Below are 25,412 nucleotides of genomic sequence, written 5' to 3'. Positions count from 1 at the left end.
TAATATGGAACCCAAATGTTCCATGGTTGATAAAAGAAAAATTGATATTTTCACTTTGTTTTCATACAGAACTGCACTTAAAGCGTACATCAATTAATAATGAAAATATCCACAAAACAATCTGATGAGGACACACCTCTATAGGTAGTAAATGTCAGTGAAGCTGAACCATGGTTGCTGGTTAATCATTTCCAAACAAAATAAGGAGCCTTGGGCAACCAGAAAGGTTCACATGCTTCACGACAGGATGAAGATAATCATGGTGCACACAAGTGCTTCCCAGCAAACTAACAGCTTCTGCTTCCAAGACCAGAGAGGATCCTATCTATGTGAGTTTCACTCAGGAATGTTATGGCTGTTTTATGCGGATGATCATCTCTCTCTATGACGATGGGAAGCAGTATCTCTGCTATGGCCTGACCGCTTGTCCCCTCTCTCATCTCGGTGGTCTTCTCTTAGATACGATTCTGACTCGTGTCTTCTTGATTGCTTTTCCTCCCTTCTATCATGATCTTCTTTTGGCTTTGATTCCAACTCATGCCTTCTTGATCTCTTTTCCTCCCTCCTATCATGATCTTCTCTTGGATTTGACTCAAATTCAGACCTTCTGGACCTTCTCTCAGTAGCTCGCCTATCCCGGTCTTCTTCCTTCCTATCATCTTCTCTCGGATTCGACTCAAAATCATGCCTTCTGGACCTTCTTTCAGTAGCTCTAATATCCTGGTCTTCCCCCCTCCTATCATGATCTTCACTTGGATTTGAATCATGCCTTCTGGACCTTCTTTCAGTAGCTCTAATATCCTGGTCTTCCCCCCTCCTATCATGATCTTCACTTGGATTTGAATCAGACCTTCCAGACCTCCTCTCAGTAGTTTGCCTATCCTGGTCTTCCTTGTAATTCAATTCCTTCTCCTTCTGTTCCATTTGTCTCTCAAGACCTCTGCCATCTTGGTCTCTTATATCCAATTCACTTCTTCTATGATGGCTTTCTCTTCCCCCCTCACTGCCCTTTGTTCGGGAACTTCTTGCATCCTTATTGCCAAATCTATGCCCTTCTCCAACTGTAGGCTCATGAACACGATTTGTTGGTATGCTGTTAGGTCTTCCATCACTCTTTGTTGAACCCTGAAACTTGTCGTGTCCCCACCTGGAACTTTTATCCTCTGAACCCCAACCAGTGTTTGAAGCTCTCTGGATTTACAAAACAAAAGGCATGGATAAGCACCTTCAGAGACTATAGAGCAGCCAATAAACAGTTCAATTTTTGAATTGCATCATACAAAGAAATAAACTGAGAATAACAGACTGCATGAAGATATGGAATCCTGAGAAAAAAAAAAAGGGAAAGAAAATTCAGAGATAGGAGAGTAAGAACAAAAAAACAAATGGAAAAAAAAAAGGAAAGAAAAAAGAAAAAAGAAAAAGAAACCAAATGAAACAAAAATAACAAAGAAAAAAACCTAGCTTCAAATAATATACGAAATCACATCTGTCTTCCTGTATGATTATTCATGATCCAACTCATCAAACTAAATCATTCAATCTGAAGGGTAGCATTTTGAATGAGCCATAATTCACAAATTGTGAGCATTCTCAAGTACAATGCATTTCAGTTTTCTTGACAGCAACCATGAACTTTTGGGGTTGTGGATAGTGCAATGAGCCAGAACAAGTCTAATCACCTCAAGTTATCTTGTTCAAGCAGAAACCAACATAGTGTTGGTTTCAACACACCATTTTTCAAATCAAGCTGAACTGCAGTACAACTCCGCATTACAAGCCAATCATAGTAAAGTTGAAACCAAGCTTTTGGTCTTCATAAACATCCCATGATCCCCCAGCTTATATTATAAAATATGGATTGTTCTAGTTAGGAATTAATCAAATCCACACCAACTTTTTGACTCCACAACAAGTTAGTGCTTAACCACTAAAAGGTCCAGATCAATGGGTACCTGGGATACTAGTAAAGTCAAACACAACTTAGGTGACACAACTGGTTGCGTTAAACATCACATGCTGATTGTTTAACAATCAACCAATACTGAGGGGTATCAACCAAGGACTATGGGATTCAACAGGATGTGTAGTCCAATGCAAGAACCAAGTACAACACAAGTTCACAGAATGTATTCACAATCCTGCTTCAAGCAATTGGCGTCAGAAAACACAACAGTAAAAAGCATCAATAGAGATAATTGAGTTCCTTCAATGTTATGGATAATCTAACATCTTAGTTTATATAAAAATGAGATCAAATGGAATCCTTCCAAAATCCCAAACATGATGCAACACACAATACCACATTTCTGCATCAGAAACCTTCTGGCAGGAAACTGGATCAATCTCCATAACATGGTCTGAAACTCCCATCCCCTCAACCTAGTTATGAAATTTCCATGTTCACTACCCTTCTAAACTACTTAAAGCAGACTAGACAAACATAATTGGGAGGATCAGGAAACATAAATTTTTTTTTTTGATAGGTAAAGATAAATAGTATATATAGGAAAGAGGAGACGCCAAAAATAGCGCCTTCAAAGTAAACAAAAAGTATACAGTAAAAGCCTAAAGGCTCAACCCAGAGGGAAAAGGAAAGAAGCAAAAACATTACCTGTACTTACTTTGAGCCTAACCAATCAATGAAGTTAACAAGAGAATTAGGACTCATAACTATAGACACGTTAAACCAAGACCACAAATTACATACAAAAAAAGGTTTTCAATCGTTGGATCAATAACTTTTCATTGTCAAACACTAACAAGTTCCTTTCCAGGAAACATAATAGTCAAAAAACAGCAATAGAGATAATTGAGTTCCTTCAATATGATGCATAATCTAACATCTTCCTTTATATTAAAATGAGTTCAAATTGAATCCCTCCAAAATCCCAACATGGTACGGCACACAATACCACATTTCTGCATCAGTACCCTTATCTGACAGTAAACTGGATCATTCTCTATACCATGGTCTGAAAACTCCCATCCCCTCAACCTAGTTATGAAATTTCCTCATTCATTTCCCTTGTGAACTGCATAAAGTGGACTAAATGCACACAAGCACAAATATTTTCAACAATATATATACTTGAGGAACTAACTCTTGGTCTCTGCAACAAATAGGTCTTGTGATGAATTTGTCACAAATCAAATACACATTTACCTCCAATCCTTGCAAAACCAACCTCCATGATTTCGACAACCATGAAAAGGTTAAATCCTGTGCAGCAGGACAAATTTCATCATATTTTTCTCTGAATTTTGACCATTACAAAAAAATGTCATATCTCTAGCTAAAGACCTGTTGACTGAATGGCAAAGTTCGACACATGCTTAGACATTTTGGGAATAAATCATATAAAGAACAACCATAAAGGAGGAAAAACAATAAAAATGAAATTGAACACTATAGTATACCATCAAAAGTGACAAAAATGCACTATAAAAGGGAAACTAGACCCAGGTCATAAATGGATCATTCTTCGTTAACCACATGTGCTATATGTTTTATAAAAATGAACAATGACGGGAACCCTTAGTGAAAGGCTAGTTACATAATAAGAACTAGAGACTGCAGGCATGCAACTGCTTGGCTATATATGTAATAATGATCAGAGATGATAGAGACTATCACCAGGGTTCTATGATGTCAGCTAAAATAATGAAAATGAAAATGATCCCTAGTTCCAAAATAAGCTTATTCATTCTATGTTCTGTTGAGCACAATCCACTTTTCATTCATGAACAGACTTAATAAAACCAGTAGAAATCCTAGTAAGCTAGTTACTTCTACTCTTAATGTGGTCAAAATGCAGATAAAGTAAGAAAAATCTAGATAATAGAAGAGAAATGATGTTGGTCTGCAGGGACTACAAAACATACTTGCTCATCATGCGAAAACTTGCACCCGGCTCCACGAGTACATTCACCTCTCTGAAAAGCACGGCACACGCCCCGAGCCTCCCTCTTCTGCCGCTCTGTCTCTTCGTCTTCTTCTTCTTTCTTTTTATAGTTGCTCACATGATCAACCCTTATAATTCGCCCAAGAATCTGTGCACCATTCAAATTATCTGCCGAAAAAAGTCCAAAACGGGATGAGCATTGCAGCTGTGTAATTATAAAAAGCAAACCGAAAACAATATTTGATGATTATGAACATACTGACCTACTGCAAGATTTGTACTTCTTTGATCCTCATATGCAACAAAGGCGAAACCCTTGGATTTTCCCGTCCCCTTGTCTCTAACAAGATTCACATCAACAATCTCTCCATATCTATAAAACTCCCAATAAAAAAATGATTCAGTTCCCACAAGAGCCGAGTAAATGATGAATTGAGGAATACAATTGGTTGAAAAAAAATTCCATTTCACAACCATCAAATATTTCAATTTCCGTAAGAAAAACTGAGCTCGATGAGGACACTTACTGGGAAAAAACTGCGAGGAGATCACCTTCCGTAAGGTCAAACGGAATGCCGCCAACGAACACGTAGGCCGATTCCTTGTACTTGGCGTGCCATGAAGCGCTTTCCGAAATCCCTAAGGCAGCTTCTTGTGAATTAATCTTCTGAATCCGTTTCACAAGAGTTAAAGGGTTCATTGCTACGATCCAAAACTTGAAAATTAGGGTTTTGGAAGGTGTTGAGACTCGAAACCCTACAAGATATGGTAGAGTTTGAAGAAGGAAGTTCTGAACATCGAAGACTGAAATAAAAAGGAAGTTTTGGGGGAGACGGATTTAAAACCCTAAACCTAGCATTTTGAAAAATTCATTTATTAAGTATGCATGAATATAATAAATTTAAAATTCAACTAATATTTTTTAACCCTTCAGAAATTATTGAAAGATAAATGAATATAAATTTATTATTAATAATATTATAAAGTTATTAATATATGATAGTTACTCGTTGAATGTAAAATATCGTATTGCATTTTTTTTATAAATATAAAAATTATATTTTAAATATAAATTTATTATAAAATTAATGAATTGATTATTGATATATTAATTTCATTTATTCCAAAATAAATATATAAGAGTCATTAATTTACTTTTATTTAGTTTATTATATTGGATAAAAGTTGAAATTTATATATGAATTTATTTTTATTTTTCATAGTGATTTATAATTTTTTTCTTTTTTATTAATTCAAATAAAATTTTCTAACTCAAAATTAATATAGTAATTCTATCAAATTCTAAGAATATTATTTAATGTTTTTAAGAGTGATAATATTTTTTGATAAAAACCCACATGTGAATTTGTTATTTACACTTATTTTATTTTTAGTCTTTTGCTTATTACTATTGTAAAATTCAAATTTATTATAGTAATTCTAAAGATACTTTTTAAAATATTAAATAATTTAATATTTAAAACTTAATTTGAGTTATTAATTTTCAATAATTAATAATGATTGATATCATATCTTTTACTCATTCTTAATGAAATGAAATTTTTTAATAAGAATTTTAAATTTTAAATTTATTTATTATTAATCATATCTTTTAAATGGTCCCCCATACTTTGACAAATCCTAAATGTACCTACACTTAGATTTTTCTTTTAAGTGATACCTCATATTTTAGCTTACCACACAATTTATAAAAAATTAATTTTTTAACATGAATTCTTAATTTACAAATTTTTGTTCAAGGATATAAAGAAAACTAGACTTTAAAAGGTGGACTAAGAATATTGGAGTGCAAGTTTAATCCCAATGTACTCAAAATATTTTCTTAAACATTTTATAGATGATTAAATAATAATTTGAAACTAAATTCTCTTTCATAAATGAAGTATAGGGATTTTATGTAAGTGTTAAAAAATCAAACTATCCATTAGAAATGGGCTTTCCAAAAGTGAACGTCTGCATGGTCATATGCACAATAACCGTTGTAGCATTTAATGAAGTGTAAAGAGTCATTGGTGGCTAAAAAACATATATGGACATCAACTTAATCATTCACATTGCCAATTGGAAGACCGCATGGTCGTTCACATGACTTCGAATAGTTAAAAATTACCAAAACATAGCAAGTGGATGATCACTTAAACATCCACATGATTGCTGGATGATTACCTGGTCATCCACATGTACTTTAATCCAATATTTTTGAAAGTTTATGCATTTTTTTGGGACTAATTAAGATCTTCTTTAACTAACCCATATGAATATGTAGACTACTTTTTAACAAAAGCTTAATTGATATCTTGAGAATTTTACAAGTTTAAGGCACTTTGATTAAGTCAGTTTTTTTTATATATAATAATTCTTAAAAGATTTTCATGAAAAGCTTGAAGTTCAAGGTATTCTCCTAATAGGTAGGTCTTTCCATCCTCAAATCAACTTTCATTCAAATGATAAAAAAGTAAAATCAATTAAAAACTTATGGACAAATGTTTTAGTATTTTAACAAAACTATGCAATCGGCCCTATCTTAATGCACCTATTGTCTTACATAAAATATTATAATGATAAGCTTGATAACACCCTTTCTTGAAATCCTCTTTTAATTCATGTATATCTTCTTCTTAATGGTTCCAAGGATTTCTTGTGCTTATAAAACTTAAATATAACTATTACATGTTAACTAAACCACATATACACATGAGTAAAAAATAAAGAGAAATATAAGATTTTTAATGTGATTCGACAATCAATGTGATCCCTACATTCACGAAGTGCACCAACACTTAACAATCCATTAATCAAAATGAAAAGAAAGAGTTATAATGATGAAATTCTAAAAAAATCTCTTAATTGCAGTAACTGAAAAAACAAAATCTTAAACATAAAAAAGTTAAATATATATAATAGGGACAAAATTATCAATCAACACAAAAAAATTTCTCTAAGGGGTGTTGTCCCCTTCAACCTTCGTGAGTTGATGGGCAACTCGATCCCCATGAGTTGACCAGACATCTCGATCCTCGATGTCCGAAACGAAGAGCAACAAAACTTGTTCAGGGTTTACAATCCAATATTACACTCAAACCTTATTTTGTTATCATTAAAACCAAGGTTAACCAAGACCGTGGTTAAATAGTTGGTGCTCTTTTTATTAGCAAGAAGACACCTCTTTGTCTTGAAGTGTAAGAGACACCTAATGTGTAATGAGCCTATGTAAAAGGTGTGGCAATAACATCTCTCTGGAACAAAAGCCTCTTATCATTCATTAACATTCCAATAATTAGGCATTTGAGTAGTGCTATTCCACATGATAAAATATAAAACGTAATATGTGCAATTTGTGTAAAGAAGCTTATTAGGCAAACCAATAGTTTTTGTCTACCATCATAATAGAGATTTTATATATTTTAAGTGAAAAAGTTAGGGTTGTTTGGTTATTGTTTTCGAAAACTGTTTTTTGATTTTGTAATTATTTCCCATGTTTTTAAATTTGTTTTATGTGTTTTTAATTTGGTGGTTTTGGATAACAATCTCAATTTGTTTTCTTGTTTTCTACACTGTGAACTAAAGAAAAAAAATACAAAAAAAAAAAAAAAAATCACAAACCTTCAAAAAATGTATCTTACAACAAATTTAATCAAATTTCAAATCCACACATAGAGAACAAACCCATAAGTCATCAAATTTGTGCTCTCAAAATTTTCTTTTCCAATTTCCTTCTCTAAATGAGAAAATTGATCGGCTACACTATTGGTGATGGTGGTAATACTATAATCTGAACTTCACATGGGCAACGGAGGTAGGTGAATATATGCGTGTGAGAGAGATAAGAGAAGTGGGGAAATGGAGGTGCTGAGATGAAAGAAGAAGAGAGGAGTGTGGATTATGTGGAACGAGAGGGAGAGATCGTGAGAGGAGAGATGGATGAGAGAGATCTCAAGAGGAAGAAGAATGTACAAATGGAAAATTAGGGTAAGAGGTAGGTCTGAAAAGGATATTTTTTTTTTTTTGAAAGGAAAATAAAAAATGATTAAAAAAATAATTTTTATAATAAAAAATGCATATAGTTTTTAAAATTATAAAAATCAATTGAAAAATGGATATAATTTTTTTATCTTTAAAATATTAAGTTAATCAAAGAAAATATAATTTAAAAAATAAATAAATAAACTTGTTGAAAATGTTTTATATTTATATATTAATTTAATTATCAAATTATTTTTATGTCTAAAAGAAATTTATTATTTTTATTTTAAAAATCAGAATAATTAGAAAGGGTGTCAGAGGGATAAGATTTAGTAGAAAATAGGAGATAAAAAAGGTAAATAGTTGAGAAAATTTTAAAAAAATATATCCTTATAAATCATAAATCCTTAAACTAATAATATTTCTTACTAGTATTTAAAATAATAAAATATGTTTGATTTTACATAATTATCAATATTTCCTTTAGATATTTGTATCAAATGTTTCTAGAATCAATTTAGAGTGGTAACAAAAGTTGTAAGTTTGAATTATAACCTTTTATTTTCTTTATTAAAAAAATCTAACCATTTATTGAAAGAGATTATCTCATCGTTAATGTGATATTTAGTAATTTATTATTAAAATATTTCATCTTCTTATTTATTGTAATTAAAATAAAAAAATATAATCAAAATTTAAAATAAAATAAAAACTAAAAATGTAATTTGATTTCCATTCAAATCCATCACCTTCTTATTATTATCTTTTGTTGAAATTTTCTTTATTTATATCTTGTTCTATAAATAGAGAAGAGTTATGAAGAAAACATTAAATTAAAAAAAAAAAAAAAACAACTTTCAAACATGTTTTTTTGTTTCATTTGTTCTAAAAAAATATTTTTTTATTAACTCAATCAAAAATGTTTTTTCTGTTTTTAAAAACAAAATGTTTTTCAAAATTCAAATATCAAACGCAATTTAATTTTTGAAAACATCAAAAATTGTTTTTAAAAACTGTTTTTCAAAATAGTAATAAAACAGACGTTAACTTCTTTTGACCCACATATGAAAGGGTGGTGTATATATACTATTTACATAAAAGTAACGTATCATGAGTATATGTACCCATTTTTAAAACATGCTTGAAAAGGTATGATGGATGTAAGGTTAATGAAATGCACCCTTCATGTTGGTTGATTTTAACATCTATGTCCTTATTAATAATTTTGTGTGATTCATGAGAGCTCAAACATATTATTTTCTAAGTTGATATATTTTACCTAATTCTAAGTGAAATTACAAATTCATTGTCCAAACATACTATAAAAAAGAAGTTGGGTTTGAATTTGAATGAATCGATCAATTGAATTGAACCATTCAAGTTGCAAGCATATCAATGATTTGTATACGAGAGTTTAGAATATTAATGGTCACCTGTTAATTGATTTATTTTCTAAGGGTAGAAAAAAATAGATTTAAGATATGATTGCATTACCAAAACATCTATCAACACACTTAAAAAATGAACCTTTATAAATCATTTTGTGTTGTTATTTATATGACTAAAGAGAAATGCTTTACCCAATCAATTAATTAACATTTGTGAAGATGTAAAAAAAAAAAAAATTAAATTTTTTTATTTATATAACTAAAAGTGATTTATGTATCATCTATGAAATACGTCTTCTGGCATCATTATAATTGATTTTTCAATCATAAATGATTTTTAAATTTGTTAGAAATGTTTTGTAAATTTCTTCATATGTAATAATTTTTTTATTTAAAAAATACTTTTTATATTAAAAGTGCCAACATCGCAATTTAAAGATTTTTAACGTGAGGGCTCCTCATTCCAAGAATGGGACATTTAAACACAACTTTGTTCAAAAATCATTCGCTTTCTCCGGCGCTGACAGCAAAATAACACCGTGTGACTTAAATAAATTAATTATCCCTATGCCGCCTGTTTTTCTTATCTCAGGCACGACTCCCTCAATTATTGTTAGCTGAGTGGAGGAAAATTTTTCGACTCTAAATAACTGGGCTTCCATTGTTAAGGGACGCCAAGCACAAACATCACTCACTAGTTTCATAGAGCTTCATGGCCATGGAATCGCAGAAGCTGTAATGGAGGTCTTTTCTCCATCTTCTATAACAGACTGGCTTTTCACACTCAGTGTGGTTGTCCTTCTTTCTGTCCTCTGTTTCTTTCTCGTTCAAAAATGGTAATCAAAGAAGCTATGAGGAAACATACACCAATCCCACTCTTAATCCCCCGTGAAACAATGGACTATTTCAAGATCCACGACAAAAGCAGCAGCAGAGAATATGACATTTACCCCGAAACAAGGATCCTAGTCAATGCATGGGGAATCGGAAGAGACCCCAAAAGCTGGAAGGACCCAGAGAGGTTTGAGGACTGTGAGATTGAGTTTTATGGGAAGCACTTTGAGCTATTGCCATTTGGGGGTGGCAAAAGGATTTGCCCTGTGGCTAACATGGGAGTCATCACCGCAGAGTTCACATTAGCAAACCTGGTCTGCTGTTTTGATTGGGAACTTCCCTGTGGGATGAAGATAGAGGACCTTGGTCTTGAAGAAGAGCTGGGTGGCATCACTGCTGGCAGGAAGACACCTCTTTGCCTTGTTGCTAGGAGATGTGGTTGCAGTTGCACTGAGCCTATGTGACTGAAAGCTGTGGTAGGAGGGTAGTAGTCTCCAGCATTCATCACTCTTCCATCAATGATGATGAGTTGGGGAAAAATAATATTATCTTTCTTTAATCACTGTATTAGATCCTCTATCCATGATACAGAGTTCCCCTTCTTATGATAAAGCTGCTTGTCGGATTGCTTTGATATTTGGGAAACTTGTGTTTTGGAGCTGCTATTTGAGAATTATATGGTTTTCAAAACCCAATAATGAGAAATATGAGAATCAACTTTTAATATGAAAAGTATTATCGTTTTTGTGCACTTTGAGCTGACTTCATCTTCTATGCCCAAATTGCCCCTCCGTTTCTCAAGCTCAGCATCTTCAACATCATCCCAACTTCCATATCAACAGGACCACTAGAATTAAGAAAAAACACTAAATTCTGAATCTTTAACTTCTCAAAAAAAAAAACACCCGATCTGACCACCTAATCTAAATGTTTTCCTCTCTCATTTGGAAGTTTTCTCTCATCTTTCTTTACTCCCAATAACCCAAAATTTCTCTCATTTCAGTTCATAAACCCAAATCCAAAACTCCAAGGCGGTGTCAAAACACGACTTTCGGTGTGCCTCTGATTGAGACGCTTTAGTTAGGTGCTTGCCCTGAGCCTTAGCCGCAGCTAACTCTCATCTAGGAGCCATGGGAGTCCAAGAGAATTCGGGAAAAACAAAATGGAGCTCAGGTGGAGAGAGTATGTACCCAAAAATTGAAACCCTAATGTCCAAATGCTTCTTAGACTCGCAAATCTGTGTCCAAGATAGCTCTATCAACAAGAAATAACACCAAACATCTCTTCTAGACATAGAATCAGTGAAACCCTTGAAGAACCAGAGGAAACGATGTAAAAAATGAAGCGCGAGAGACTCTTAAAGTATTGGGTCCCGACGAACTGATCGACTGGTCCTCAACCGAAAAGAAAAGTTTATTGGAAAAGAGAATGTTTGTTCCCCTTTGGTATTTTGGTGACTGTATCTTAGGTACTACCTTAATAACACTTAGATACTACCTTAATCTACTTTAGGTATTACCTTTACCGACCTTAGGTACTACTTTAATCAACCTTAAGTACCACCTTAGTTAAATTTGCGTACTACCTGTGTGAAGGCTTCGAACTTCATTTGTGGATATTACTTATTTCATTTGTGATCCTTAGAGCATGCTATTTTGTGATTAATTAGTGTGGTCAGTTAGTTTACCTATGATATTTTGGTGATTGTACCTTAGGTACTACCTTAATTTACTTTAAGTACTACCTTAACCGACTTTAGGTACTACCTTGGTTAAACTTGCGTACTACCTATGTGAAGACTCGAAACTTCATTTGTGGATATTACTTACTTCATTTGTCACCCTTAGAGCATGCCATTTTGTGATTAATGCTATTGGAAGATAGAAAAGATGTTTTAAATCTCTTGACCGAACCTCTGTTGAGAAGGGGTAATCGATTGACCGATTTTATATCTAAAACTAAAAATGACACCAACCCGCTCTTAGACAATTGAATGAGCTGAAATTGAAAATGGGGAACAAAGAGAAAAGGACATTTGTGGCTAAATCATGAAAGCATAGAAGGACAAATAATGGAAACTGTGTCCACGATGAAACAACTATTATCTCTTACACCAACCTGTTTTTATTCATGTATGTGAATCATTTGAAGGATTAATATCATCTCTACTACAAGATTTAGTTCCTTCATTTACTACCCAGACTTCATGGGTTTTAATAATGGGTAACTACCAAAACAAGATGCTTCAAACCATATGAGGTTTTTATTTATTTATTTATATTATTATTTTTATATTTTGGTCGTAATGCTATGCTTGGGTAAATTTATCTTCATTCTGGTCAAATTAATATTGATAAAGATAATTTTTTCCAAAATCAAAAGAGCAATTGGATTGAAAAAATAAAGAATATTTAACCATCTTATTATTCTATGATAGACATGAAAAAATAGATGGAAAACAAGATGATAGAGGGTCCATTGATGAGTCTACCTATCTCTGATGTATCCATTTATTATTATTATTATTGTAATTAGAATACCTTATTTATAAGCCATACACATATAAATATTATAAAATAAAAATATAATACTTTTTATAAATTAATAAATATTCATTTAATGATAAATCAATAACCTTATTAAGATAATAATTTTTCTTGGTCTCAAAAGTATTATTTGTAAGGTTAAACAAAAATGATGTTACAAGTTACACAAGATTCATTCCATTGGTAACTATATTGTCGCTATTGAGGAAATAGGCAAAGCTTAACCAAGATCTATAAATGATAATGAGAATTGCAAATAAGAGATTTTTGGTAAATTAAACAACATATCCATAAATCTGCATTAACTAAAAATACAATAATCAATTGCAACCAACTGACCACGCTGATTAATTACAAAATGACATACTCTAAGGGTCACAAATAAAGTAAGTAACATCCATAAATGAAGTTCCGAACCTTGAAATAGGTAGTACACAAGTTTAACTAAAGTAATACCTAAGATCGATTAAGATAGTACTTAAGGGCTATTAAAGTAGTACCTAAGGTATAGTCACCAAAATACTTTAGGTGAACCAACTGATCATACTAATTAATCACAAAATGACATGCTCTAAGGGTCACAAATGAAGTAATTAATATCCACAAATGAAGTTTCGAGCCTTCACACAAGTAATACACAAATTTAATTAAGGTAATACCTAAGGTCGATTAAGATAGTACTTCAAGTAGATTAAGGTAGTACCTAAGGACTATTAAGGTAGTACTTAAGGTACAGTCACCAAAATACCAAAGGGAATCAAACATTCTCTCTCTTCCAATAAAATTTTCTTCTTGGTTGAGGATCGGTCAATCGATTCGTGGGGACCCAATACTTTAAAAGTCTCACACGCTTCATTTTCCGTACCGTTTCCTCTGGTTCTTCAAGGGCTTTGCTAATTTAGTGGTCTAAGAGAGATGTTGGGTGTTATTTCTTATTGATATAGCTATTTTAGACATAGATTTGCGAGTCTAGAACGCATATGGAGGTTAAGGTTTAGGTTTTTGGGTACCTACTCTCTCCACCTAAGCTCCATTTTGTTTTTCCCAGATTCTGTTGTACTCTTATGGCTCCTAGACGAGAGTCAGCTATGGTTAGGGCTTAGGGCAAGTGCCCAGTTGAGGCGTCTCAACCAAAGGCACACCGAAATGCGCGTTTTGACACTGTCTTGGAGTTTTGGATTTGGGTTTCTGAACTGAAATGAGAGAAATTTTGGGTTGTTAGGAGTGAAAAAAGATGAGAGAAAGCTTCCAAATGAGAGAAAAAAACATTCAAATTTGGTGGTCGGGTCAGGTGTTTTTTTTTTTTGAGAAGTTAGAGATTCAAAATTTAGTGTTCTTTTCTTAATTTCAATGGTCCTGTTGACATGGAGGTTGGGATGGTGTTAAGGATGTTGAGCTAGAGAAACGGAGGGGCAATTTTGGCATAGAAGATGGAGCCGGCTCAGAGTGCACAAAAACGATAATATTTTTCATATTAAAAGCTGATTCTCATATTTCCCATTGTTGGATTCCGAAAACCATATAATTCCCAAATAGTAGCTCCAAAACACAAGTTTCCCTTAATCTTTTCCTCAACACACGTGTTTAAGTTTGTGATATTTTCTCTCTTTTTGAAATCCACGTGATATTATATCAAGAAGAAATAAGAAAATGGAATTGAAAAAACCATATAAATATCAAATTAACACATGAATCATGATTCCGTCTTGTAAAAGCATGATTTCTACCACTATAAAAGAGTTAAATATAACTCCATGAATTAGTTATTTACCTTTTTCTTTTGATTATAACAACAAAAATTCTAGCATAAAAATGAAATCCATGGCAAGAAACTAGGAGGAATATGAGAAAAATTAATTGTTTATAATTAATGTTGTTGATATAGTCACTTTGAGAAATGGCTTGGACCAAGGCTTATTAAACATTCAGGTTGTATTTGGTTCTCAAAAAGTACATTAAGGAAGGAAAAAAAAAATATTGAGAAAAATAATTTTCTCGTGTTTGGTTGTATTATAGAAATACGAAATAATGAGAGATGAGCTTGTAGAGATTACATGAGGTGGATAGAGATGTGAGGAAGAATGGAAGACACTTGATGGAGCAGATCGGCTCATAGTTCAGGGTGTGGATACAAGGAGTGGGGAAATATGAAATGTTTTGGAAACCTAATAGTTGTATTTGGTTCTATTCTTTGTAATATTCTCTATGGTACAACAAAAAGTTTTTCTCTCATTCATGAATGTAGATATTGTTGGTCAAACCACGATAAAACCTCATGTATCTTTGTGTCGATTGTTTTATCTTTTTATGAGCTTGAGTTTAAGATTTCTAAAAAACCAAAAGATTATAAAGGAATTTTGGTTGAAGGTGGAGTTGATTGCTTTTTTGTTGGGATAGATATAATACAAAAAGAGTATATCATGGAAATACGGAAGATTGACTTAATAGAATTTCATCAAAGGTGGAGATTGTTGAAAAATGTTCCAAATTTCTAATTAGTGTAAATTCGTTTTTTGTAAAGAATATTGTATAAAATATTTTTTAAGTTGATATATCATTGTAATATTATATTTCCTTATAGAATGAAGAAAGTTATTAAGAATACCTTTATAAATATTTTAGGTCATCAGGGAAAAGGTCATGAGATGGAGATGTGCTTGTAGAGACTTGTACGGGATGGATAGAAAGGTAAGAAAGAATAGGAGACACTTGGTGGAGCGAGAGACTCATAGTTCAATGTGTGGATATAAAGAGTGGGGAAACATGAGATGTTTCGAAAACCCAATAATTGTATCTGGTTTCATGCTTTGTAATATTCTCTATGGTATAATGGAAAGATTCTCTATCATCTGTGGATGTCGGCATGGCTGGTCGAACCATGTTAAAACTTCGTGTGCCTTTGTATGAATTGTTTTATTTTTATGTTCTTGGACTAACATTGTTTGCATTAAAGTTTCCGTTGGCACAACACTTGCATGAGGTGGCTAGCCTTAAAATGTTCCTTTTACTGGTGGATAAAATGGTTTCCAATAAATGGTGTATCAAAAGCCAATAACATCATTAGTATCTAGGGTTGCATTGCATTACTACGTACCTCCATTAAGGGTAATAAAGGTTAACAACTTATTTTCTATTGACTAGGGTCACTGATGACTAGAGTTTCCAAAATCATTATAATAAATTAAACATTAAAATTCACTTAAAAAACAATAAACAAATCACACGATATTCCCAACTTATTTAATAAATTAAGGAACAAATCAAAATATATTTCAAAAAATTATTCCTTGATCTACTTCTAAAAATAAATGAAAATTAGGTAGAGAATTATATAATGACTTATTTGCACTATCAACCCTTACTAAGTTCGTAAATCCAAAGGAACAATGTTGCAAAAATTTCCTACGAATCACTTGAGAGATTTAAAGAAATCCTTCAAATTAAAGTTTTGATAAATATTATACCCTAAGTATATATTTATTTATATACCAAAATTTAGTAAATTAATATTCCAAGGGAAATATCCAATTTTCATTACTTATATTCACTTAACTTGTTTTTTTAAACAATCATTCAACCTTTTTTCCTTAAGAACTTTTAGTCTAATGTTTTTCTAGCATCCAATCATTTAAATAATTTATTTGACCTTTTAGTAAGACCAATTCTTCCATACCTCAAAACCATACAAAAAACACTTCTATGATCTAACTTTTATGCATATTTAAGGGATAACCCAATCTATATATTTAGGTTTATTGATTGATTGATTGATTTATTTATTATTATTTTTCAAAGCCCCAAAATCTATCCTTACAACTCAAGCCCAGAGCTCAACATTAAAGCCTTACTATATTTAATTAACCCAAAGTTTTATTTTCTTAATTAATTAAATTATGATTTTACCCTAGTTACATAGTGTGGTCCTTTTTTCTATCCTCTGTTTCTTTCTCGTTCAAAAATGGGGAAACAGAGCTGTAGTAGAAAGAGCAACTACACCTCCAAGTCCTTCAAAACTTGCCATCATAGGCAACTTGCACCAACTAAGCAAATGGTCTTACCGTTCCCTTTGGACACTTTCCCAGAAATATGGGTCTATCATGTTTCTCCAACTTGGTAGTGTTCTACCATTGTAATCTCTTCAGTTGATATGGCTAAATAAGTCTTGATAGATATGTTGATGTGAGAGATTCCCCCACATGCATGTATATGTGAAAGACATGTGATTTTTTATGGAGTCTTGATATATATGGTTGAACAAGTCATTTGCTTTTGTCTTTTCTCTCTATTTGAAACACATGTGATTTTATATATTTCACATCAACGTATATGAGCAAAATTGTTCATCTATGATGTTGTTGGTATAGATATTTAGATAAATGACTCTGACCAAGACTAAATAAAACACCTATGTTTGGTTCTTAAAAAATATCGAAAAAAAAGGAAAAAAATTGTTAAGAAAAATGATTTTTACATATTTGATTTTATTAAAAGAAACATGGAGAAAAATAAAATATGATTAAAAAGTGATAGAAATTTATGTATTTTAAAATTATTGAATTTATACGTAATGAGGAAAAATGAGTTTAAAGAATCATGAAAAAAAAAATTAAATACTAAATCTGTTTTTTTTTTTTTTTTTTCCTTTCTTTTATTTATTTTTTTATTTCTCTTACATATTCCCTCAAATTTCATAAAACCCAACATAGTGTAAAAGTGGTAAACTAATCTGCTTGATAACATTTGATTGAACTAGGCAATTGAAATTTTGATTTGGTATGATATTCCCCCACAATATGGTAGGTCCCTTTAGAGATACCTGGCTCACACATCAAAAGGCAGCTCCCTTTTTAATTTAGTGGTTTGGTGACAAGATCTATGAAATGAATCAGCATAAAGGTATATAAAACCAATGTTATAATAAGTTTTTATGCATTAAGAATTGAGTAATTGAACTTAGAAAATTAAATGATCGATTCAATTTAGTTTGGTTTAATAATAATTGTTAATTTGGACTAAAACCAACAACTATATAATTGAATATTGTAGACAAAAAGTTTAAATAATATTATTATAATAAATCACCTCATATTATTACAACTCATTTCAAATTGTTTTATTATAACCCTATGATATGAATAATTATTGTTATAGTTTATTTCAATTATATGAATCAAGCCATACAAAAAAGCTATGTAAGTGTAGTTTAGGATCCATTTAAATGTGAAGAATATACATTGAATCCATAATATAACTAAATGGATATTACACGTTCTGAGTATATATGTATAACTTTCATATTGATTTGATTTATTTTTTAATTTTTAAATGAAAAATCATGGATTGAATCAATCTGGTTTAATTTTAGGTTTACAATATCAAAATTGTTAAAAATTTAAATCTATTTTCAAAAAATATTAGACAATTAATGTTTACTTTTCACAGTACCGTGAAAGAGGATTACTAACAGAATAAATAATGTAACGGTGGTGGATGATTTACTATTGTCACTTTTAACCTAATCGATGTATAGAAAACTTGCCATCATAGGCAACTTGCACCAACTAAGCAAATGGTCTTACCGTTCCCTTTGGACACTTTCCCAGAAATATGGGTTATCATGTTTCTCCAACTTGGTAGTGTTCTACCATTGTAATCTCTTCAGGTGATATGGTTGAATAAGTCTTGATATATATGTTGATGTGAGAGATTCCTCCACATGCATGTATATGTGAAATACATGTGATTTTTTATGGAGTCTTGATATATATGGTTGAACAAGTCATGTGTTTTTGTCTTTTCTCTCTATTTGAAACACATGTTTTTATATCTTTCACATCAACGTATATGAGAAAAATTGTTCATCTATGATGTTGTTGGTATAGATATTTAGATAAATGACTCTGATCAAGGCTAAATAAAACACCTATGTTTGGTTTTTAAAAAAAGGAAAAAATTATTAAGAAAAATGATTTTTACATATATGATTTTATTAAAAGAAATATGAAGAAAAATAAAATATAATTAAAAAGTGATAGAAATTTATGTATTGTAAAATTATTGAATTTATACGTAACAAAGAAAAATGAGTTTAAAGAATCATGAAAAAAAAATTAAATACTAAATCTGCTTTTTATTTTTATTTTTTCGTTTTTTTATTTCTCTTACATATTCCCTCAAATTTCCTAAAACCCAACATAGCGTCAAAAGTGGTAAACTAATCGGCTTGATAACATTTGACTGAACTAGGCAATTAAAATTTTGATTTGGTATGATATTCCTCCACAAGATGGCAGTCCCTTTAGAGATACCTGGCTCACACATAAAAAGGCAGCTCCCTTTTTAAGTTGGTGATTTGGTGACAAGATCTATGAAATGAATTAGCATAAAGGTATATGAAACCAATGTTATAATGCTATGTTATATCATAGGAGCCTTGGTGATGGAAGTGCATCGTTTGGTTTTGAGTATCAAATTCAAACCAAGTCATCTAATAAGTTTTTACGCATTAAGAATTGAATAATTGAACTTAGAAAATTAAATGATCGATTCAATTTAGTTTGGTTTAATAATAATAATCAATTTAAGTACTCGATTTACTTTGTTTCGATTTTATAACAAAAAAGAACTATTTTTTCTTTTGTTAATTTGGACTAAAACCAACAACTATATGAGTGATCAATGATAATATAAAAACCCAAAATTAGTTTAGTCGAAACAAAATATAAAAATTCATGTTTCATAGAGCCGCCTACTTTTCTTATCTCAAGCTTGGCTCCCTCAATTATTGTTAGCTAAGTGGAGGAAAATTTAGCGACTATAAATAACTGGGCTTCCATTGTTAAGGGACACCAAGCACAAACATCACTCACCAGTTTCATAGAGCTTCATGGCCATGGAAATCGCAGAAGCTGTAATGGAGGTCTTTTCTCCATCTTCTGTAACAGACTGGCTTTTCACACTCAGTGTGGTCCTTCTTTCTGTCCTTTGTTTCTTTCTCGTTCAAAAATGGGGAAACATAGCTGTATTAGAAAGAGCAACTACTCCTCCAAGCCCTCCAAAACTTCCCATCATAGGCAACTTGCACCAACTAAGCAAACCGCATCACCGCTCCCTTTGGACACTCGCCCAGAAACATGGGTCCATCATGTTTCTCCAACTAGGTAGCATTCCCACCATTGTAATCTCTTCAGCTGATATGGCTGAACAAGTCTTGAGAACCCGAGACAACTGCTGCTGCAGCAGGCCTTCGTCTCCAGGGTCAAAGCTGCTTTCTTACAATTTTCTGGACCTGGCCTTCGCCCCATACTCAGATCACTGGAAAGAGATGAGGAAGCTTTTCAGTGCTAAGCTTCTGAGCCCGAAGAGGGCAGAGTCGCTTTGGCATGCGAGGGAAGTAGAGGTTGGTCGCTTGATCAGCTCTATCTCCCAAGCTTCACCTGTCCCAGTTGATGTGACACAGAAGGTATTCCATCTTGCGGATGGCATTCTTGGTGCTTTTGCTTTTGGAAAGAGTTATGAAGGGAAGCAGTTTCGGAACCAGAAGTTTTATGATGTTCTTGTGGAGGCTATGAGAGTATTGGAGGCTTTCTCAGCTGAGGACTTCTTCCCAACAGGAGGGTGGATCATAGATGCCATGTCTGGACTCCGAGCCAAGCGCAAGAACTGTTTCCAAAACCTTGATGGTTACTTCCAAATGGTGATTAATGATCATCTTGATCCTACCAGGCCAAAACCAGAACAAGAAGACCTGGTTGATGTCTTCATACGGCTCTTGGAAGATCCGAAAGGTCCATTTCAGTTCACCAATGATCACATCAAGGCCATGCTCATGGTAATTAATTTCTTTTTCTGCTGTTGTTTTCTGGGTGGTTGCATTTTTATTTATCTTTTTTTTAGTTGTTAATTTTCAAGCATCAAGATAACCAAAATGTATTCTATTTTCCAGAATACATTTCTTGGTGGCACAGACACTACCGCAATTACTTTGGAATGGACAATGTCAGAGCTCATGGCAAACCCCAGGGTGATGAACAAGTTACAAGCTGAAGTCAGGAGCTGCATTGGAAGCAAACCAAGAGTGGAAAGAGATGATCTTAAGAATCTCAAGTACTTAAAAATGGTAATCAAAGAAGCTCTGAGGAAACATACACCAATCCCACTCTTAATCCCCCGTGAAACAATGGACTACTTCAAGATCCACGACAAAAGCAGCAGCAGAGAATATGACATTTGCCCCGGAACAAGGATCCTAGTCAATGCATGGGGAATCGGAAGAGACCCCAAAAGCTGGAAGGACCCAGATGTGTTTTACCCAGAGAGGTTTGAGGACTGTGAGATTGAGTTTTATGGGAAGCACTTTGAGCTATTGCCATTTGGGGGTGGCAAAAGGATTTGCCCTGGAGCTAACATGGGAGTCATCACCGCAGAGTTCACATTAGCAAATCTGGTCTACTGTTTTGATTGGGAACTTCCCAGTGGGATGAAGATAGAGGACCTTGGCCTTGAAGAAGAGCTGGGTGGCATCACTGCTGGCAGGAAGAAACCTCTTTGCCTTGTTGCTAGGAGATGTGGTTGCAGTTGCACTGAGCCTATGTGACTGAAAGCTGTGGTAGGAGGGTAGTAGTCTCCAGCATTCATCACTCTTCCATCAATGATGATGAGTTGGGGAAGAATAATATTATCTTTCTTTAATCACTGTATTAGATCCTCTATCCAGAAGTTCCCCTTCTTATGATAAAGCTGCTCGTCGGATTGCTTTGAGCTTTGGGAAACTTGTGTTTTGGAGCTGTTATTTCATAATTATATGGTTTTCGGAACCAACAATAGGAAATATGATAATCAACTTTTAATATGAAAAGTATTATCGTTTTTGTGCACTCTGAGCTGGCTTTATCTTCTATGCCCAAATTGCCCCTCTGTTTCTCCAACTCAACATCCTCAACATCATCCTAACTTCCATGTCAACAGGACCACTAAAATTAAGAAAAAACACTAAATTATGAATCTTTAACTTCTCAAAAAAGAAAAAAAAAACACCCAACCCGACCACCTAATCTGAATACTTTCTTCTCTCATTTGGAAAATCTCTCATTTTTCTTCACTCCCAACAACCCAAAATTTCTCTAATTTCAATTCATAAACCCAAATCCAAAACTCCAAGGTGGTGTCAAAATGCACCTTTCAGCATGCCTCTGATTGAGATGCCTTAGCTAGGCGATTGCCTTGAGCCCTAGCCACAGCTGACTCTCGTCTAGGAGCCATGGGGGTTCGAGAGAATTCAGGAAAAACGAAATAGAGCTTAGGTGGAGAGAGTAGGTACCCAAAAATTGAAACCCTAACCTCTAAATGGTTCTTAGACTCGCAAATATGTGTCCAAGATAGCTCTATCGGTGAGAAATAGCACCAAACATCTCTTTTGGACTACTGAATCGGTGAAGCCCTTGAAGAATTAGAGGAAACGATGCAGAAAATGAAGCACGGGAGACTCTTAATGTATTGGGTCCCGACGAATTGGTTTATCAATCCTCAATCAGGAAGAAAAGTCTACTGGAAGAGAAAGAATGTTTGTTCTTTTTTGGTATTTTGGTGAATGTACCTTAGGTACTACTTTAATAGCCCTTAGATACTACCTTAATCTACTTTAGGTACTACCTTAACCGACCTTAGGTACTACCTTAACCAACTTTAGGTACTACCTTAACAAACCTTAGGTACTACCTTAGTTAAATTTGTGTACTACTTGTGTGAAGGCTCGGAATTTCATTTGTGGATATTACTTACTTCATTTGTGACCCTTAGAGCATGCCATTTTGTGATTAATTAGTATAGTTGGTTGGTTCACCTATAGTATTTTGGTGATTGTACCTTAGGTACTACCTTAATTTACTTTAGGTATTACCTTAACCGACCTTAGGTACTACATTAGTAAACTTACGTACTACCTGTGTGAAGGCTTGAAACTTCATTTGTGGATATTACTTACTTCATTTGTTACCCTTAGAGCATGTCATTTTGTGATTAATGCTATTGGAAGAGAGAAAATATGTTTTGCATCTTTTGACCAACCTTGATTGAGAAGGGTTAATCGGTTGACCGGTTTTATGTCTAAAACTGAAAATGACACCAACCCGCTCCTAGACAATTGAATGAGCTGAAGGTGAACACGGGAAATAAAGAAAAAAATACATTTGTGGCTAAATCATGAAAGCATAGAAAGACAAATAATAAAAACTGTCCATGATGAAACAACTATTGTTTCTTATACCAACCCATATTTATTCATGTATGTGAATCATTTGAAGGATCAATATCATCTCTGCTACAAGATTTAGTTCCTTCATTTGCTACCCAGACTTCATGGGTTTTAATAATGGGTAACTACCAAAACAAGATGCTTCAAACCATACGAGGTTTTTTTTATTTCTATTATTATTTTTATATTTTGGTCGTAATTCTATGCTTGGGTAAATTTGTCTTCATTCTGGTCAAATTAATATTGATAAAGATAATTTTTTCCAAAATCAAAAGAATAATTGGATAGAAAATAAAAAATATTTAACCATCTTATTATTCTATGACGGACATGAAAAAATAGATGGAAAACAAGAGGAGAAAGGGTCCATTGATGAGTCTACCTATCTTTGAGGTATCTATTTTTTTTTTATTAAAATTAGAATACCTTATTTATAAGTCATACATGTATAAATATTATAAAATAAAAATATAATACTTTTTATAAATTAATAAATATTCATTTATTGATAAATCAATAACCCTATTAAGATAATAATTTTTCTTGGTCTCAAAAGTATTATTTATAAGGTTACACAAAAATATTGTTACAAGTTACACAAGATTCATTCCATTATTGTTGTTGAGGAAATAGGCAAATCTTAACCAACATCTATATATGATAATGAGAATTACAAACAAGAGATCTTTGGTAAATTAAACAACATATCCCTAAATTTGGATTAACTAAAAATATAAGAATCAATTCACCTAAACAAAGTACAACTACTAGATAACAATAAAAATGTGGAAGGGTCAGACTACATCTACAAAGTCCATAGAAGTAGAAGCTACAACTCCTAGTCCTTTGTCTCTCCAGTGCAATCCAATATTTGCATAAATCATAGGAACTTGTCATACATCTCAATAAAGAAAGAGTATTGATTTTTAGAGATGATAGTTAGGTTAAAAGCTAGTACCCACAGTCATTGAAGTTTCTTGTAGCAGCGGATTAGCTTTAGCAGCTCAGTTCCATGAATCTCTAAAGCATAACTCGGTTGAAATAGGTCAAATTTGAGCAAATGGGGTAAATAGCTAGCATTGTAGTTGTCATAGTTGGTATTATGAATTACTTTTGCAAAAGATAGTACAAAACGTACATAATTCACACATGTATACCACATTTTAGGATAATAACAATTATTATTGAGTAAAAAAATCAGAATATAACAAATCAAACTTAACTAAGGTAGTACCTAAGGTCGGTTAAAGTAGTACTTAAGGTAGATTAAAGTAGTACCTAAAGGCTATTAAGGTAGTATCTAAGGTATAATCACTAAAATACCAAAGGTGAACCAATTAACTACGCTAATTAATCACATAATGGCATGCTTTAAGGGTCACAAATGAAATAATTAATATCCACAAATGAAGTTCTGAGTCTTCACACAGGTGGTATGTAAGTTTAAATAAGGTAGTACCTAAGATCAGTTAAGGTAGTACCTAAGGTCGGTTTATGTAGTACTTAAAGTAAATTAAGGTAGTATCTAAAGTAGATTAAGGTAGTACCTAAGGGCTATTAAATTAGTAACTAAAGTAAAGTCACCAAAATACCATAGGTAAACCAACTAACCACACTAATTAATCACATAATGATATGTTCTAAGGGTCACAAATGAAGTAAGTAATATCCACAAATGAAGTTCTGAGCCTTCACACAAGTAGTATGCAAATTTAAATAAGGTAGTACCTAAGATCAGTTAAGGTAGTACCTAAAGTGGATTAAGATATATAGTACCTAAAGGTTATTAAGGTAGTACCTAAGGTACAGTCACCAAAATATCATAGGTAAACCAACTGACCACACTTATTAATCACAAAATGGCATGTTCTAAGGGTCACAAATGAACTAAGTAATATCCACAAGTGAAGTTCTGAGCCTTCACACAGGTAGTACGTAAGTTTAACTAAAGTAGTACCTAAGGTTAGTTAAGGTAGTACCTAAGGGCTATTAAGGTAGTACTTAAGGTACAATCACCAAAATACCAAAGGGGAACAAACATTATCTCTCTTCCAGTAGACTTTTATTCCTGGTCGATGACCGGTCAACCGATTCGTCGGGATCCAATACTTTAAGAGTCTCCCGCATTTCATTTTCTGCATCGCTTCCTCTAGTTCTTCAAGGTCTTCACCGATTTAGTAGTCTAAAAGAGATGTTTGGTCCTATTTCTTGTTGATAGATTTATTTTGGACACAAATTTGCGAGACTAAGAAGCATTTGGAGGTTAGGGTTTCAGTTTTTGGGTACCTACTCTTTCCACCTGAGCTCCATTTCATTTTTCCCGAGTTCTCTTGGACTCCCATGGCTCCTAGACAAGAGTCAATTGTGGTTAGGGCTCAAGGCAAGCGCCCAACTAAGGCGTTTCAGTCAGAGACACGCCAAAAGACGCATTTTGACACCACCTTGGAGTTTTGGATTTGGGTTTTTGAACTAAAATGAGAGAAATTTTGGGTTGTTGGGAGTG

At 32.9% G+C, this 25,412-nt stretch overlaps 3 protein-coding genes across 5 annotated transcripts; 2 read left to right on the top strand and 1 right to left on the bottom strand.

Annotated features, from left to right (window-relative positions):
* On the bottom strand, nucleotides 1-4,731 carry LOC117916154 (zinc finger CCCH domain-containing protein 25-like). Of its 3 annotated transcripts, none has more exons than XM_034832042.1 (5): nucleotides 4,433-4,731; nucleotides 4,169-4,278; nucleotides 3,886-4,073; nucleotides 770-1,191; nucleotides 1-688 (listed from the first exon to the last, which is right to left on the bottom strand). In XM_034832042.1, the coding sequence occupies exons 1-5, from the start codon at nucleotides 4,603-4,605 to the stop codon at nucleotides 373-375; spliced, it is 1,209 nt and encodes a 402-aa protein (XP_034687933.1). In that variant the 5' UTR covers nucleotides 4,606-4,731; the 3' UTR covers nucleotides 1-372. The 3 variants fall into 3 exon arrangements, with proteins under 3 accessions (XP_034687933.1, XP_034687934.1, XP_034687932.1); XM_034832043.1 differs by having other exon boundaries at nucleotides 1-697; nucleotides 779-1,191; XM_034832041.1 differs by having other exon boundaries at nucleotides 1-1,191.
* Nucleotides 4,732-10,173: 5,442 nt separating this feature from the next.
* LOC117917034 (4-hydroxyphenylacetaldehyde oxime monooxygenase-like) lies at nucleotides 10,174-10,575 on the top strand. Its single transcript, XM_034833262.1, has one exon. It carries the CDS (start codon nucleotides 10,174-10,176, stop codon nucleotides 10,573-10,575), a length of 402 nt encoding a protein of 133 aa, XP_034689153.1.
* An 8,937-nt stretch (nucleotides 10,576-19,512) lies between these two features.
* Nucleotides 19,513-21,514, top strand: LOC117916703 (2-methylbutanal oxime monooxygenase-like). Its single transcript, XM_034832850.1, has 2 exons — nucleotides 19,513-20,488; nucleotides 20,603-21,514. Exons 1-2 carry the CDS (start codon nucleotides 19,544-19,546, stop codon nucleotides 21,251-21,253), a joined length of 1,596 nt encoding a protein of 531 aa, XP_034688741.1. The 5' UTR covers nucleotides 19,513-19,543; the 3' UTR covers nucleotides 21,254-21,514.
* The last annotated feature ends 3,898 nt before the right edge of the window (nucleotides 21,515-25,412 follow it).

This window comes from Vitis riparia, chromosome 6 (genome assembly GCF_004353265.1).
Source record: "Vitis riparia cultivar Riparia Gloire de Montpellier isolate 1030 chromosome 6, EGFV_Vit.rip_1.0, whole genome shotgun sequence".
NCBI lineage: Eukaryota > Viridiplantae > Streptophyta > Magnoliopsida > Vitales > Vitaceae > Vitis > Vitis riparia.
Note: the sequence above shows the minus strand (reverse complement) of the source record. Positions and strands in the feature narration are given on the sequence as shown.

Bases quoted from the DNA above. Each gene is read 5' to 3' on its own strand.
- LOC117916154 (XM_034832041.1), bottom strand. From the start codon at position 4,605: ATGAACCCTTTAACTCTTGTGAAACGGATTCAGAAGATTAATTCACAA. The intron at 4,279-4,432 runs GTAAGTGTCCTC...GGAGTTTTATAG, and splicing joins CTCCTCGCAGTTTTTTCCCA to ATATGGAGAGATTGTTGATG. The intron at 1,192-3,885 runs GTATGTTTTGTA...TTGTAAATCCAG, and splicing joins AGTTTTCGCATGATGAGCAA to AGAGCTTCAAACACTGGTTG.
- LOC117917034 (XM_034833262.1), top strand. From the start codon at position 10,174: ATGGACTATTTCAAGATCCACGACAAAAGCAGCAGCAGAGAATATGAC.
- LOC117916703 (XM_034832850.1), top strand. From the start codon at position 19,544: ATGGCCATGGAAATCGCAGAAGCTGTAATGGAGGTCTTTTCTCCATCT. The intron at 20,489-20,602 runs GTAATTAATTTC...TCTATTTTCCAG, and splicing joins ACATCAAGGCCATGCTCATG to AATACATTTCTTGGTGGCAC.